Source organism: Lontra canadensis, unplaced genomic scaffold (assembly GCF_010015895.1).
Source record: "Lontra canadensis isolate GAN:19392208 unplaced genomic scaffold, GSC_riverotter_1.0 scaffold11, whole genome shotgun sequence".
NCBI classification, from domain to species: Eukaryota; Metazoa; Chordata; class Mammalia; order Carnivora; family Mustelidae; genus Lontra; species Lontra canadensis.
The window spans coordinates 24,173,296-24,191,832 of NW_022631005.1; the positions used below are offsets into that span (position 1 = coordinate 24,173,296).

At 35.5% G+C, this 18,537-nt stretch overlaps 1 protein-coding gene across 10 annotated transcripts in view; it reads right to left on the minus strand.

Moving 5' to 3' along the window:
• R3HDM1 (R3H domain containing 1) overlaps nucleotides 1-18,537 on the minus strand; it is a 209,860-nt gene that overhangs the window by 42,562 nt on the left and 148,761 nt on the right. For all 10 annotated transcript variants that reach the window (XM_032856157.1, XM_032856158.1, XM_032856160.1 and 7 more), the window contains 2 exons: nucleotides 11,139-11,293; nucleotides 7,709-7,860 (listed from right to left, as the gene is read on the minus strand). In XM_032856157.1, the coding sequence (XP_032712048.1) occupies nucleotides 7,709-7,860; nucleotides 11,139-11,293 (307 nt within the window). The remainder of the gene's footprint in view (nucleotides 1-7,708; nucleotides 7,861-11,138; nucleotides 11,294-18,537) is intronic.

The window sequence follows — 18,537 nt, forward strand, 5'->3', positions numbered from 1 at the left end:
AGTTCTGAAAAATAGAGGTTACTGTCTCTTCAAAGTTTCTCTCCGTGTATGCTAGCCCTTTGAGATGACAGATCAAAAACAAAGGTATATATTCTCCTTTTGAGTTTCAAGATAAAAATGAGAAATGAAAGGTAAAGCAGGAGGAAAAAACCCACCAAAAAGGAGGGCATTCTGAAGATTTATCCAACTAGCTTGCCACTTTTGAAGACACTGTGGGAATGGAGTTAATTTTCTCTCTATACCAAAAACTGAAGAGAAATCCCACGATTAGTTGTAAAACTAGTTTCTCTGACCACTATATGGCTTGCTTGGCTTGCTCAAGTGGCAAGACCTGTAAGGTGTATCAGGCTATGCCAAAACTTCACAGTATATATAACAACACAATCTAATCTAAACACAAAGTCTCCTCAGTGATAACTCAAAGGCTGAGCTGAAAGCAAAAATAGTAATTCAAATTCTATTTTTCTGCATAAGGAGCCGCTGCAAAAAAAAAGAAAAAAGAAAAAAGAAATAAGAGAGGTTGTTAAGCAACTCAAGCTAAGGAAGACATTTTTCAAAACAAAGTCTCACTTAATGTTTTTGCAGAAGTCTTATCTCTTCTTATAATCTGGTAATGGAATGAAGCTCATTACAGTCCATTTAGTAAAAACATAAAGAATGTTTGGATGAGGACCCTGTGAGCTCAGAGTTTAATACCACTTTGCATCTAAAACTGAGTATACTTGTTGGTATGGTGTAATTTACACAGTTTTAATCTTCAAATATTGGGTCTTGGATGAAAGTTTGCAAATAAACAGTGACAGACATAACTTTCTTGCAAATGTGTAAAATATTACTGAGTTATGGTACACACAGCTCAAGTCTATGGAGAGAGAGGAGAAGGGCTGGTTAGGTGCAGGTGAATGGGTCTTAACTCTTGTTTTTGAAACCCAGAGGGCTTCAAAAAATAATTATGTTTAGGCTTAAGATCATCAGGCCCATGCCAGGGAAAGGGTAATGTGGAGAACTAGGGGTTATGACCAGTATTTTTAAAGAGCCCTATAAGTGATTCTAGGACGTGATAAGATTAGGAATCATTGGTAGGTGTGTTAACAAGGTAGGGTGCTAGAAATCAGGGTCAAAGAGTTCATGCCTTCAGGTTAAATTCTATGGTTAACCTTTTCCGTGTTTCATAGTCTATATGTAAAATAAAAACGAACATACATTCTTCTCAGAGAACACTCTGAGGACAAGCTTCTAGGCAAGTAAAATGTTCACACAAGAGAAAACTTTGGAAGAAAGGTTTTATCTGCATTTATAAGCTTTTTGTAATAGAAACACCATTTTAGAGGAAATGAAACTGAAGGTGAAGAAATGTTGACCACGTAGGGCTCAAATGATAATATGGTTATATACCATTTGGTTAGCAAAATGCTTAATATCTATATATACTTTGTTAATACTCTCAAATTATCTCTTCCTTTTTTTTTCTTTTAAAGATTTTATTTATTTATTTGAGAGACAGCATGCATGAGCAGTGGGGAGGGGCAGAGGGAGAGGGAGAAGCAGACTCTGACGTGGGGCTCCATCCCAGGACTCTGGGATCATGATGTGAACCCCAGGCAGACACTAATAGACTGAGCCACCCAAGTGCCCCAAATTATCTCTTCCTTATATGCATGTTGTATGAATTTCTTTTTCTTTATGTATAAATTTAACTTTCCATAAAAAACTATAGTTCCCTAAGGACAAGGATTATGTCCTATCTTTCTTCCATTATCTAAATATATTTTATAGTCTTTACTTGACCGTCATGCTTTACTAAGATTAAGTAGGCTTTAGCAGTAGTAATGATTAAAACTCAGTAACAATACGAATTCTATATTACTACTGCATTCTGCATGCCTTATGGTGTCTAACATTGTATTAGGCTTAAGATTCAGTTGGTTCTTGTTACTCCTGACAATTATGTTGTGAAAGTCATACGAACACTGAATTAGCAAATACTGGGCCATTGTCCCTGCAGGAAATACAGGGTTAGGTTACTGAGAGTCTCTGGTCACAATATCCTTGTCAACTGTTCAATACAAAACCTGTTTTTATGTGTGTTTCTGTTTAAAGACATTTTATTTAAAATAGCTTTCTTACAATAACTAATTACATGCAATATTTCTTTATAATGAAACATTATTTGAGAAGGCTTTAACATTTTCCTGACCCCAGAGTTATCTGACCATAAATCTCTTTGGCTTTTGGCCTCAAAACAATGCTGTCACTATGCTTTGTTTATTGGTTGTCATCCCAGAAATCCAAAAATTTTTCTGCTTTTCCATCCTTTCCATAGCTTGATCACACACTTTAGATGTTACTTTAGCATTTTCTGGAGTGATTTCACCTACAGATTGGTGAATTTCTTTTTCCTTTTTCTGAATATGCCACATTGTTGATTCCTTAACATTGATCTGATGGCCAACAATATAATTAATGCCAGAACATACATATTTCCTCTATCAGACACATCACATAGCCTTCTTCTGATTAGGAAGACTAGAACTTCAGTACTATGCTTAGAGGCAATTTTAAGCAGCAAAATCACCAAATAATAGCACAAAAATGCCAAAACTGTGACACTAGGCTGAAAAGAATATTTATAGTATGAGAACTAAAGTAGGAGGAAGAGGATCAACCTGTTTGACCTCAGCTGAGAATGTGTTCATTGGGTGACTGAAATTTTTCACTGTTTTGTGCATATCCACAATGACTGAAAAAGCCTGTAAATATCCACTTTGGAATTACAAATAAATTATAGGGAACATGAAAATTTGCAAATACAAATCCACAGTGTGATCAACTTCATATATTTCTCTTTATGTGAGTTACTCTGAAGAGAGAATATAATATATTTTTTCTTTCCTCAGCTTAATGTTTTGGCAAAAATACAGGTTTCAAATTCAGTGAAGTAAACAGAGACAAATTTTTTAAAATCTACAAAATGTAGTGTCCTTTAAGAAGTCTTGGCTTAGCGTACTAGAAAAGAAAAAATATGTAAATTCTGTTCACAGAGAAAACACAATACACAAAACAAATGAACATTTTACTATATTTAGTCTACATGGGAATAACACTCAAAAATACTTTCTGTTTTAAGGACAGACTAATGATATTCTATGGTTTCTTCCAGCTTTCTTACTGCTTTTTGAAAGTGCACAGCCACCTCCATAATGGGGAAGAGAGCTTGGAACCAGGTAAGCAGTAAAAGCATGGAACTATTAAAATAATTCACACACACACACACAAAATTCACAAATTCCTCAATCTTTTTTTTTAATCAATCTTTTTTCAAAGTAGAGCCCTCCAACATCTGACTCACAGTGTTTCTTTTAAAAACTTAGTTCTGGTAACTGCATTGCAGATTTAAAGCACTTATACTGATAATAATGACAATGAAAGATCCTAAATTTAGAAAGTAAATGAAAATATCTCCAACATGCTTCAAATGTCTGTGGGGGCACAATGTAATTACCAAAGCTCAGGATTATGGCTCTGAATCAGCAATAAAAAGTCTAATTATTTTTATTGTCCTCTACTTAAGAACCCAGGCAAGTATATATACTAGAATAATTTCCACACACAAAGTCCTACACATGGAATTCCTCACACCAGTCCTATGAGGTGCTCATATTTTACAAAGGAGAAAACCAAAGTGCAAAAAGACTAAGTTGCCTAAAGTCACAAAGGCTTCTTGAAGTCAGGTTTTGTTTGATTCCAAATCTCATCTTCTTTCTAACCATATCATGCCCCCTGATCAATGACTAAAGGCACAAGATTCAGTTATTTAAAAAAGCAGCTAAGTTAGACCATCTCATAACCTGGTATCAAAGCCGTTAGATTCCATGATGAAGAACCTCAAGGAATAACGCATACATTTGGGCTCTTGAGAGAATGGCAGAGGTTACAAGCACAGTGTCGTAAAATAAACAAACAAATGAAGTTACAGGAAAAAAATCTGTATCATTTGTAGATACAAATTAAATTCTCTCATCATATTTCAAACGTGATATGGTTGTGTATTTAAAAAACCCAAACTATAGACATTTCATATCTTAAATTATTTATAAATTCCATTTTGTGTCTGTTAACAATCTTAATTCTGTCTCTATACCCATTATCCATGTTGGCATATGATTAGGTACAAGGAGGAAAGTGAGGAAGGATATAATCCAGGAGAGAAACATGGGTTACCCAGCATGTATGTATATGCAAATAATTTCATTGAAAGGGTTGGGGGAGAGAAGGAAGTTAGAACAATAGAAAACTGCTTGTGTGACATGATTTCATTTACGCAAAATTATGTTTGTGAAGAAACGAGGAAAAAAGCCACATATAAAACAAGAATATCTTAGACTAAATTTTACTAATCTGATATTCACAATACACTATTAAAGAAAAAATTGCAAGATAATGTCTATTTCATTAGAATCTACCACCTAATTTCAATATACATGTATTTTATATGTGTATATGTTTGTTTGGTCAGGAGACTAATATGACAGAGTGCACACACTAGCATGGGAACACTGTTTACTGAAGGTGAGCAGAGAGTGGGGCATGATGATCAACTTTGTTTTTACACATCTTTGTACTATTTTACTTGTGTCAACAAGCATAATTTATTTTGTAGTAAAAAAATTAATGAAAAATTTTAAAAGTACATAAAGGTTACAGAAACAAAATATTATTAAGGCCAGTAATTATACATAAACAAGAATGAATAATGTATCTGTATCAGTCCATATTTGTAAATTGGCCTTTACCATTAAGGAAGTATGTTTATTCAGTATGCATTTACCAAGCTTCTATCCTGGGCTGGGCCCTGCTCTAGATGCTGGAATATTCAGACAAATATCTGCTCTGCATGTAAACACAGTGGAATATGTATGATTAAATATAATTTATACAAGCTAGTAAATCTAGATTTATGAAGGAATGGTCTCTATAGTACTGGCCCTTGCACAGTAATGATCTGGTTAATAAGTGCCAAGAGTTGATTTTTAAGTCAGAAATCTGAAATATTATGGCAATTTGCTTATTAAATATTGCCCAGAATCAGAAACAAAATTTTCTGTAAAGAATGCGGTTATATTTTAAAAAATAAGTTGCAAATGTTTTTCACCCAAAGGTACCCTTAATTAATTCTGTATGACTTGTATTCCTATCTAATAACTAACATAAAAGGTACCAGAATATAAGACTGACAGGATACACATTCTTGCTTTATGTGCAACTCATTCCATTTCTCACATTGGTAATCCCTAGTTAGAAGAGATTAATGCTAGTTTGTTACACGGTAATAATCACTACCATCAAGTAATAGCTAGCTTATTTCAAATTTCTTTGATTCTCTTAGGTTATAGCCCTAATCTGTGAGTAATTCCCAAAACTTTTTCTCAAGATTCAAGCTGGAGAGGAATTTCACCTCTCTTTTAATTGCTGGGCTTCCAAGCTATTCCTCTGGCCAAGGTTAGCTCAGCAAATTTTTGTTTTCTTGCAGAAGCAGTCCCAGGAACTAAAAGTTGGTATGGTTCTTTTCAAAGTGTAGTTATTAGCATCTACTTGACAGCTTTTATTTTTTTATTTTTATTTAGTTTTTAAAAAAGATTTTCTTTATTTGTCAGAGAAAGAGAGAGCAAAGGCAGAGGAACAGCTGGCAGAGGCAGAAGCAGCTCCCTGTTGAGCAAGGAGCCTGATGTGGGACTCAATCCCAGGTCCCTAGGATCATGACCTGAGCCGAAGGCAGACACTTTAACCAAATGAGCCACCCAGGTGTCCCTATTTGACAGTTTTTAGTGCCTGCTGTCATATTAAAAGTTGAACGTGGGGGACAGTACAAAGCTGTGTTCTCACCTCTACACGCACTCCTGGGGTCACCTCTCTTGCAAATCAAGGAGACAAGATTGCTTCTGTTTCAAGGTATTGATAAATATAAAAAACACGGGGAAATTTAAAGTCTAAATCATTTTATATAGGTCCTTTAAGGCTTGATCTTCCTTCAAGAAAGCCCCTCTACCCAGCATGTAGGTCTACACAAGTTAACTTATAAAAACAGTGTTTTTTGATCTTGAACAAGTCACTGTATTAGTACCAACTTCCCTTAGCCTCCGTTCTACACTGGAATGATTTCTTTGGTAATTTTCTCTCAGAGAAAAGGTTATACTTTGGTTCAAAAAGCAGAAAACCCATCCACTTTCAAACCATCCATTTGACCTGTTTCAGCATAGAATTCTGCTTCTGATAGCTCTGAACCTGAATTGGCAATACAAATCCCAAATTTACAGAAATCGGGAAAAGAGGCTCAGATTGGGAGTATCTTCTTATTTAGAAATTTTAAAGTTCAACAAAACAAATGGGAAATTTGACACAGTACACATTTCTATTTTCATTGTGTAGTTCCTCTACCACTAAAGAGCTGGGGCTCATTAGAATATAAAACTCCAAAGTTGCCTATGATTTACAACTAACTCACTGTTTAAAAAGCCTGCACCTCTTCAATCTGTGACAGCCACAGAGGCGGAAAGGACAATCTGTGACAGCCACAGAGGCGGAAGTATGTGAGTCGTATGTGCCTGTGACAACAAATAAAATGAGAACCAAGACTGAGGAAATATGTGAGTTCTTGTGTGTGTGTGTCTGTTTGATACCAAACAAGAGCCAAGTTTCCATTCTCCCAAGTAGATTCAGTGAAGCACGTCTGTCAATCCCTTTCTCACCCCTAAATACCATTATCTGTAACCATAACCAGTGACAACCTCTTATCAGCAATTAGAACACAGGTTCTACTTCTTAAAAAGAGCACTGCAGTCCCTCTGGTGACCTCACAGGGATGTCCTGAAACTAATGAAAGACTGTAGTACTTTTCTTTCTTTCTTTTCCCTTCCCTTCCTCCTTTTTTTTTTTTTTTTTGAAGATTTTATTTATTTGACAGAGAGAGAGAGAACAAAGGGAAAGTGAGAGGGAGCAGACTCCCTGCTGAGCAGAGAGCCCAAGGTGGGGCTGGATCCCAGAACGCTGAGATCATGACCTGAGCTGAAGGCAGATGCTGAACTGACTGAGCCCCTGTAACTTTCTGAATAATGGACTAAAGTTATCCAATTCAAAGGACGATTACTCTGTATCACATTCAGCTTTTCAGAAGAGATTTTGCTCCTTCAATTTGAAGTAGCTAAGTAGTAGCTTCATGACTTGCTTTTCTATAGAGCTACTACTACCTTTGCTTCTCCTAAATGTCCCTCCCCTCCCCCTGCTTTCCTCTTAATGATGGAAAATGAGCTATCTAGAGCCTGAAAATTTTCAGAAAGAAATTCTGTTGCTGAGGTTATATACAAGAAGTACCTTCTTCCCCAACTCCTACAAAAGTATTAAATAGTAAATACTCCAACTCCAGGGTCTATGGCCAACTACTATTCCATCTGGCTAAAAGAAGAATGGCCTACTTTTAGGCACCTGAGAGAAGATGTGACCCTCCTTTAGGTTACATATGAAATGTTTGGCTTATCTTGATTTTGTTAGAAAAACTATGAGAAAAGGAGACTGTATCCCACTTTCTCAATTCTATATTATACTAGATAATGATTTCAGGTCATGCTCCTTAGTCAATTTTAAAATTAGTAACAGATCATAATCCTGATAAATAATTAGCAGCTATAGGATTAGGTTTCTTAGTTGTACTCACCTTAAATTATTTTGTTGGCCAGGTGGAATGACACTATAGTAAACTGGCATTCCTGTTGTGGGCATAGATCCTTGATTAGACTGATTAGGGAACATAACAGGCTGTTGATAAGTCTGATGGGCAATTCCTTGAGAACTTTGAGGCAGTGAAACCTAAAATTTGAAAGACAATTTAAAGGGAAAAACGTTCTTCAAAACCTTGCAAATGATAATGTCTCTTGCCTCCATAAACATTTCCAGTATCAACATTTAGAAATAAGCTAAAGTGCCAATAGTCATGATAAGTTAGCCACAGTACCACCACTTTATTTCTTTTCTTTTCAGCCAGCTTTAGCTTTTGGCTAGCATTTAGCAACTGAACAGTAGGCGATATGCATTAGATTATAAAAATAAAATGTGACTTACATCTTTAAGTAAAAGTTGTTTTAAAAAAGAAATGGTTTCCAAATAAGCATGATCATTTGACGTGGAAGAGTAGATAATACAGTACATCTCAGAGCTAAATTAAACTCAGGTAGGGCAGCATACACTGGATCAGAAAGACTGTGAGTTTTGGAGCTTAAAATATCTAGATGTGATATTGGCTTTATCCTTTAGCTATCTATGAAGCGTTAGGCAAATGACTTAACTATTTTGAGGTCCAACAGCTCCTTATGTGAAAAAATGAGATGCTATCCCCATCTCATGGGAGGCATCATCTCCACTGTAATCTCTGCTTGCAGGATCTTGCACAGTAGACATCTGGTGAACAGCAGATCTTTCAGTTCTGTTTTCTATATTATCTACATAGAACCCGCATGAACAGAATGGATTTTTCAGGTCTCTGGTTTCTAAAATAGAAACCACAGACACAATGGACTCTTCTGTTGTTGTTTTTTTCTGTTGTAATGGGTTCTTAATTTATAAATGGGCCACAACATTACAGGTGGATTATACTGATTTTGGTAAGTAAGGCCAATACAAAGGCTTCTGATGGTTATGAAGATGATGATGTTAGCAACTGTAGTAGCAATAACAGATGATACTGATGATAATGCAAATTAACATTACTAAGTATTTATTTATCACCATGCATCAGGTTCTGTTCTAATAACTTTAGGCATGTTATAATATTAAGTCTTCCTAATAACTCTAAGAAGTTACTTTTATCATCCCTATTTTATAGATGGGGAAAATTGAGGTTAACATAACTTGTCCAAGGTTGTATAGCTAGTAAGCAGGGAAGTTAAGATTTGAAACTATACCCTCTGGCTCCAGAGCTTCAGCTCTTTAACCATTTCATTATTCTCTATACCTGGCTTGCATAATTTAGAAGGTGATTAACTTCTAATAAGTCTTGTTTCTGAAATGCGAACTAGTCTTTTCAAAACACACAGTAATCCCTTAATTACTTTCAATTTGGCTCAGTTATTGCAAAGAGGACATTATTCATTTGATGTATCCAACTCTGTATAACACAATATATATCAGTCTTTTGTGCCTACTATGGGAGTGTAACATTCTAAGATTATTATTTCTGATTGTATCTAAGTTAATATGTACTCAATGCAGATCCAGGGACAATGACACAGTTCAATCTAGATGATTAAGCTATAGAACAAATCTGTAACTAGTGGTAAAGAAAAACTAAAAAAGAGAGGGAACAGTGTGTGAGACATATGGCCACCAAATACAATTTACTGAGGACAGATGATTTTTCTGACAGTTTTTAGACAGCATTTTATCCCTCACTCAGCCTCTCTACTAGAGGTAGCAGGAATTATAAAGCAGCTCTAATTGCTCTACAGGGCCACCCTTCTCATAGTCTTTTACCCAGTATGACAATTATATAAAATACTTTGAGAAATGATTTATAACTTATAAAAAAAGTACACTATAGAAATTTTAATTATTGTCTTAGTTCTGCTACATTTCCAGTATCTAGCTTAAAAAAAAAACAAAACCCTACATTAACAAGTCTGTAATTTATTTAAAAATTGTATAACTTGCACTAGACTGTGAGTCCCTAGAGGTAAAGGGCAGATCGTAGTTTCATAGTACCTGGACATCTAAAAGGTCAATGTACTGGGTTAGGTAGCACAACCAAGGTGCTTGACAGGAGAGATTTCCTGGCCTGGTACTGATCCTCTCTAATGTCTAGCTATGGAGAAGAAGGGAATGGGCAGTCTCATGTGCCTGGGCTTAAGCACAGAGGATAAGGAAGCATGGAGATGGGAGAGAAAACAAAGATGCAAAATCTGGTTTTATGATTCATCTTTTCTTTTTTCCTTAGTTGCTTTCGATTAGTAAGAAGCTAGAAAACTAGACAAACAGATATATATATATTTTTGTTGTTGTTGTTGTTGTTGTTTTTTACTAGACATACCCTTAGAGCTCACTAGTCCCTGACAGTTCCATAGTTTACATTTAATTCCAATTTAAAATTTCTGGAATTACATGAAATATGCTAGCATCTTTACTTATATCTCTTCCCATCCCCAGGATTTCTTCTTAACCAATTTATGCCCATAATTTTCTTAAGAGATAGTTAAAGGTTTTTATTTTTCTAGAGAACTTCTACATTTAAGTTCCTAATCTATTTATGGCTCTACTTCATAATCCCTTTAGTTATGGGTCCGTGCACTATCATCAACTTGTTTACATGTACATTTATCTTCCTAACTAGACTGTCTTTACCTTGTTGAGATGAATGAAAATGGTCTCTGATTTCTTAACATTAGGTTCAGCTATGGAAAACCATGAGGCTAATAAAACAAACTCATTTGCAAGTAATTCCAGAAAGATGAAGGAAGAATAAAACAAATTTCTGAAAATATGCCATATTATACTAGATATATTTCACTTATTCATGGAACAATAGATATTTCCACTTTAGAACTATAAATTAAAATCCACATTTTTAATACATGATATCATATACATGATATGCCATTCTTTTTTGGGACTGAGGTGAGGAAAAAGATCAGTTCTAGCATGGAAAACAACATTCTTCTCTATAAACACTGATTTATAGTTTGTACTCTACCTCACTCTTTTAGATACCTATCTCTACCATTATTTTCCCTCTCATTCCACTCTTCCCTCAAAAGAGACTTTATAAGAAGCTGAAGAATAGAATAAGATAATTTCTTATTAAACATTTATATCATTGGAAACACAGACAATGCCAAATAAAATTTATTTGCTACTACCAATGTGGTTAATATTGTAGTTCACATATAATTTTTTATAAAAATTACAGAAGTGAATGAATAAAGCAGTACATGAGGGTAAAACAAAGCTGCTACACTAATAAAACTCTTGAGACCATAAAGTTATGTATCACAAAAGCATTTTCTCTATATTAACACAAGAGAGGAGATGAACTGTGGCTATACATTTTATTTATTCAAAATCTCCTCCACCCAAAGATGGCAATAGTAACAACATACCTGGTATGATGGCACTGAAGGATATGGGATGACTACTCCTTGGATCTGATTTCCAATGCTGTTGGGCTGGCCACCGAGTAGGCTCTGACTCTGGGGTTGCTGAACTCCAACTAGTCCTTGGTAGTTTTGCTGGTGGTTGGGTATAACTTGATAACCTGTAATGGCACAATGAGTTAAGCCCTGCTTTGAATTTATTTATTTATTTTTTATCTAATAGAATGTTTTTGTGTTTTAAGCAAACACTTTTGTGTTTTGAAATGACAAAATTCTGTTAAAATAGCAAATCTTAAAAATCCTCTATCATGAGAGCTAACTTTTAAAGGGTTTACTGTATAGGTAACTCCCAGCTATTTTTTTTCCCCCACTTAAAATACATTCAAATAAAGTTTGTGTACAAAGATTTCCTTTATAGTTGAGGAAATTTATATGGTCACAGACTTGGTTTATAGACAATTAGTTTCTGAGGACCAGTACTGGCTACATAATTTCTAGTACCTAGGCAAGAGGAAAATGCAGGGCTGCTTGTTAAAAATTACTGAGAATTTTGAGTTGGTAAGAGCAGAACATTAAACCAAACACAGGGCCCTGTGTTACATCAGAGGGTGCATGCCCAGGAAGCTGGCCCTTCTGAATACCAAAAACAGGAAAGAAGAGAACCACTTTTATAGAATGGTTGTCACACTGAAATAGGAATCCTTATATTAGGAATGTGTCAAGAGCACAAGGGAAATGGGAGTCATGTAGCAAATTTTTAGATTATTTCCTTATTATATTACTAAGGTCACTTGCAGAGAAACAGATCATTAAAGAGATTAAGTAATTTGACTGACGTCACAAATCACCTAAGGGACACCTAAGGGACAACTCTTCTCTAAACTAAAGGCACTGGTAGTAATTTACTACTTAAGTATTTACTACTTAAGAGTTACTTAAGTAGTAAATTGAGAGTATAAATTTACTTCTTTAAATAAAAAGCAATTATTTATTTAAATAAAACTCCACAATGATAAGCTTTGAGTAGTGAATAAGAATTGTATTTAAAAAAAAGAAAGAAAAGAGGAATTGTATTTTGTTTCTTGACCCTAAGAGGATTCCTTTTAGGTAAACCAATTATCTCCAAACTTATATAAATTACTAGATGTTATCAGAAATCATTTTTTTCTTTCTTAAAAGAAACCAGATAAAAATAACTAACCATCTAGCTTCAGGGTATTTAAAAAAGTTTCTACAAAAATGAACAAAATTATAGTATTGTCTATACAAACTTTCACAACTAAATGTCAGCTAAATGATTTCTCTGGTAATCCCACAAATATATCTCACTATCTTATAAATATCAGTTCATTTCTATGTTTATTAATCCCCAAAGCAACAGAAATGGCAAAGGTCGCATCTCAGGTATTTGACTATAGACGACAGCATCACTGTAGCTGCCTTGAAGTCTCAATGATTCTGCTCAATGACTAAATAATTTAATAAAGTCTAGGATCAACCTTCTCTAAAGATAGAAATACAAAGCATATTTGTTAACTAAAGAACATATTAACACCAACAAAATAAAAATCCAGTTATAGTGAAGTATTATTTAACAGTGAAGGGTTTTGTAAAATTACGCTATCTCTATGGCAATAGTGCATTATGGCCATGTTACAAATGACAAATCGAACTTAGTACAAAAAATTTAAATTCTAATCCTAGTCAGTAATGAAGTGATTGATAATATGCTATTTCCTCAACTTTTCTGTGAATGAATTTTCTAGAATACTTAAACTTGTAGGCAGAGAAAGGACCAGGAGAAGCTCATTTCTTGCCCTTCAGTCTTAACAATTAACAGTAAGCCCTCTTTTCAGTTTATCAAATCACATGTACTTCAAATTCATGCTCTAAATTCCAAACACCATGAAAACACACATTGACACATTTCCACTCCTAGGAACATAAAGAGCAGGAATGGAAATGGAATGTGAAGATACAACCTTTTCTTGTGTTGGAAATACTACCTCAGAACATACACACAGAGAAGCATAAATTGCAGTGTCAGAATTTGGGCTCAGCTCTTTATAGATTGGAAAAGTAAATTACAATGGTCTTGCGAGAATATAGTTCACTACAATTGAAAAGAAAAATGTAGAAACCTGGGAGAATTCACTGTAATATAACCTGACTTAAAATACCTTGACTTATGCAGTCACATCCCCCCAAGGAACTTCAACTATTTCTCATACTACCCTTGTAGTTTATTCAAAGTACTTTTAAAGTTATAGCTTACCTTTGCAATATAACTTTGAAAAAAAAATGTCAATGAATGGGCAAATGTGGCTCTGATCTCCTTTACTTAAATTCACTAATTTTTGGAGATTCACATTGGAGCCTTGGAGCATTGGAGAATTTTTCATAAAAATTCTCTTATGAAAAAATGTTTGACAGAAAACTTGCAATAAATAGTTATAGATTCCATGTCACAGGATACTACATTATGGAATTTGCACCAGTAAATTTCCAATGGTATTTTAGATTTCCTAATGCAACCAAATCCCAATCAATATCCATGTCACAGTATTCTCTCCACACAAACATCATGTACATTTTCAAAACATGACAACATAACATGACATCTAAAATATCTGACTCTAGCACCTCACCATTTGTAACAGATGGCAGTATGTTGTGAACCCGGGGTGTGACTGGTGGGTGATATAAAGATAAGTAAGGTCTCTATCTTTGAATTAGGTATGCTTAGCCCATATTAGACAGCAGTATATTAGACACCATATTAGAACAGCAGTATAAATAGGACTTAGGAAAACAGGAGGGAGAAATTAACCCTGACAGAGGTAGACATTTGAGCTTGGACTTAAAAAAAAAATGATAGAAAAAAAGTATAAAATGAATAATACCTGTGGGGAAGAGTAGAAGAGTTGTGAGAACACAACGTTCTAGATATGAAAGACTTGGAAAATAGAACAATGACTAAATATTAGTACTTCATTCAAAAGTAGCATAAATACACTGGTAGCATATTCCTAAAATAATAGTGGAGCTATTAAAAACAAGAATGTCAAACACCTTAAAAGAAAATATATTTCCTAAGAAGCTCATATTAATCTTCACATAATTTTGTTCATTTCCTTATTTCCAGATGTTTTAAAAGCTATAGGTAACCCTCCTAAGTGATTTTTGTTGCATTATACCCTCCAGGCAGCCGAACAGGGATGGGAGGCACTCCAAAGTGACTCCTGCCTTGGGGAGAGGGGAAGATAACCACACAAACTAGTTCCAATGCAGCCCCAGCAGATGGAATGGGGGTAGACATCTGATCTGCCAGTCACACCCACCAACAAAAAACTCTCAGGGGCAACACAAGAAGAGAGCCCTGCAGTTTGGGATCACTGCAGCCATGCCAGACAAATTGGGGGCAGGGATCTAGTCTGACTGCTGGCTCCACCTACCTACAAAAGCCTCTCAGGGGACCCTGCAGGTCGGTGCTATTGTAGCCACAGTGAACTGGATGAGGGCAGGCATCTGATCTGATTGGTGAGAATGCCCACAGTGGCCCTAATCTTGGCCCTAAATAGCACAGGGACTAAATCCTGCCCACAGCATGCAAGGTGGGCCATTGCAGCTAAGAGAACTGAAGATAAATGTGGCTCAGATACAACAGCAGAGAACATGCAACCCATGGAGGAGACACCCTGAAGAACCTGGTTCAGGTAAACAGGAGACACTGTGCTACAGGGCACTGCCTTCTTCATAAGGCTACTACTTTTAAGATCAGTAGACATAGCTCACCTTCCTAATACATAGAAACAAACACAGTTATACAAAATGAGGAGAATAAAATATGTCCCAAATTAAAGAACAGGACAAAATCGCAAAAAAAGAGATAAATGAAACTGAGATCAGCAACATTCCTGGATAAAGAATTCAAAGTAATGTACTTTGTAATAATACAAAGATACTAACTGGACTTGGAGAAAAAAAAAAAGGACAAACTCAATGAGAACTTCAACAAAAAGATAAAAACAAAACAAAACAAAACAACAACAACAAAAAAACAACTTGGTCAGAGATGAAGAATTCAAGAACTGAAATGAAAAATATACTAGAAGGAATCAACAGATCAGAGGATGCAGAAAAACAGATCATTAATCTAGAAGGCAAGGTAATGAAAATCAAAAAGAAAAAATAACAATAAAAAATGAGAATAGGTTAAGGGAGCTCAGCAACATCATCAAGTGTAATAATATTTGCATTTTTGGGATCCCAGAAAGAAATGAGAGAGAAAAGGAGGCAGAAAAATTTTTTTGAAGAAATAATAGCTGAAAACTCCCCAAATCTGAGGCAAGAAATATATATTTAAATCCAAAAGGCACAGAGGGCCCCCAACAATATCAACCCAAGGAGGTTCACACCAAGTTACTTAGTAATTAAAAGCAGTGATAATGAGAGAATTTTAAAAGCAGCAACAGAAAAGAAAATAGTTACTTAGGAGGGAAATCCCAGAAGACCAATAAGCTGATTTTTCAGCAGAAACTGCAAGCCAGAGTGACATGATACACATCAAAGTACTGAAAGGAAAAAAACCACCAACAAGAACACTTTGCCTAGGCAAGATTATCACTTAGAATAAAAAGAGAGTTTTCCAGGCAAATAAAAGTTAAAGGAATTCATCACCATTAAACCAGATTTACAAGAGAAGTTAAAGGGGATTCTTTGGAAAGAAATCCATAATCAGTAGTAACAACATTATGAAAGAATAAAATTTCATAAGTAAATATAAACACAATAAAAGTGGTAGATTAATCACTTATAAAATCATTACAGAGGTTAAAGTGCAAAAACAATACATTAAATTATATCTATAAAAAGCATTCAAGGGATCCACAAAATAAAAGGATGTAAAATATGACATCATATACATAGAATGTAGGTGGGAGGGGATTATAATTTGGTTCTCTTACAACGGTTTCAAAGTTAAATTGACATCGATGTGATACAGACTGCTACATGCATATGATGTAAATATGAACCTAATGGTAACCACAAATCAAAAACCTGCAATAGATAAACAAAATTAAGGGAAAGGAATCTAAGCATTTCACTGAAGAAAGCCAGCAAACCACAAGGGAACAGAGCAAAAGAAGAAAGGAAAAGAGAAGAACTACAAAAACAACCATAAAGGGGCGCCTGGGTGGCTCAGTGGATTAAAGCCTCTGCCTTCGGCTCGGGTCATGATCCCAGGGTCCTGGGATCGAGCCCCGCATCGGGCTCTCTGCTCCTCGGGGAGCCTGCTTCCTCCTCTCTCTCTCTCTGCCTGCCTCTCTGCCTACTTGTGATCTCTGTCAAATAAATAAATAAAATCTTAAAAAAAAAAACAAAAAAACAACAACAACAACCATAAAACAAGTAACAAAATAACTGGAAGTATATACCCATCAATAACTACTTTGAATGTAAATAGACTAAATCTACCAATCAATGGACATAGGGTGAATGAGTGGATAAAAAAGCAAGACCCTTGGGGCGCCTGGGTGGCTCAGTGGTTTAAGCTTCCACCTTCAGCTCAGGTCATGATCTCAGGATCCTGGAATCGAGCCCTGCATCGGGCTTTCTGCATAGCGGGGAGCCTGCTTCCCCGCCTCTCTCTGACTACTTGTGATCTCTGTCTGTCGAATAAATAAAGAAAATTCTTAAAAAAAAAAAAAAAAAAAAAAAAAAAGGCAAGACCCTGGGATGCCTGGGTGGCTGATCTGGTTAAGCGTCTGCCTCTCTCGACTCAGGTCATGATCTCAACATCCTGGCATCAAGTCCCACACTGGGCTCCTTGCTCAGCAGGGAGCCCGCTTCTCCCTTGACCTGTGGCACTCCCTCCTTGCGCTCTCTGACAAATGAGTAAATAAAATCTTTAGGGAAAAAAAAAAAAAAAGCAAGACCCATGTATATGAGGTCTACAAGAGACTCACTTCAGATCTAAATAATCATGCAGATTGAACGTTAAGGGATACAAAAACAGTTACCATGCAGATGAAGTGAAAAAAAAGCTGGGGTAGCAATACTTACATAGGACAAAATAATCTTTAAAACAAAGACTGTAACATGAGACAAAGAAGTATACTACATCATGATAAAGGGAACAATCCAACAAGAGGATATAACAATTGTAAATATTTATGCACCCAACATGGGAATATCTAAGTACATAAAGCAACTATTAAGCGACATCAAAGAAGAAACTGACAGTAATAAAATAATAGTAGGGGACTGTAACACTCCATTTACATCAATGGATAGATCATCCAGACAGAAAACAAGGAAGCAGTGGCTCTGAATGACACATTGGATCAGTTGGACCTATCAGATATATTCAGAACATTTTTTCAAAAAACAGTGTAACATACATCGAAGTGCACATGAAACAGTCTCTAGAACAGATCACTTTGTTATGCCACAAAACAAGTTTCGGTAAATTGAGAAAAACAGAAAACACATCATGCATCTTTTCTGACTACAATGGTATGAAACTAGAAATCAATTACAAGAAAAAGTCTAAAAAGAACATGAATACATGGAGGCTAAATAACATCCTATTAAACAACAGATGGCTCAACCAAGAAATCAGAGGGAATCAAAAAATACATAGAGACAAATGAAAATGGAAAACACAATGGTCCAAAATCTTTGAGATGCAGCAAAAACTGTTCTAACAGGGAAGTTTACCGTGATACAAGCCTACTTCAAGAGGCAAGAAAAATTTCAAATAAAAAACCTAATCTTAGACCTAAAGGAGCTAGGAAAAGAAGAATAAACACAGGCCAAAGCCAGCAGAAGGAAGTAAATAAGGATTAGAGATTAATAGAGTTGAATAGAAATGAAATAGAAACTAAAAACACAACAGAACAGATCAGTGAAACCAGGAGCTGATTCTCTGAACAGATACCCAGGTTCATAAAGAACGAGAGAGAGAGAGAGAAAGGACTTAAATAAAATCAGAAATGAAGGAGGAGAAATAACTGACAGCTACAGAAATGAAAAGGATTATAAAAGATTATAAAAAATTATATGCCACAAATTACACAGTCTGAAAAGAATGGATACATTCCTAGAAACACATAATCTTCTTTTTTTTTTTTTTTAAAGATTTTATTTATTTATTTGACAGAGAGAGATCACAGTAGGCAGAGAGGCAGGCAGAGAGAGAGGAAGGGAGCAGGCTTCCTGCTGAGCAGAGAGCCCGATGCGGGGCTCGATCCCAGGACCCTGGGATCATGACCTGAGCCGAAGGCAGAGGCTTTAACCCACTGAGCCACCCAGGCGCCCCGACACATAATCTTCTAAAATGAAATTAGGAAGAAATAGAAAATTTGAACTTCTCAATTACTAGCAATGAAATTGAATCAGT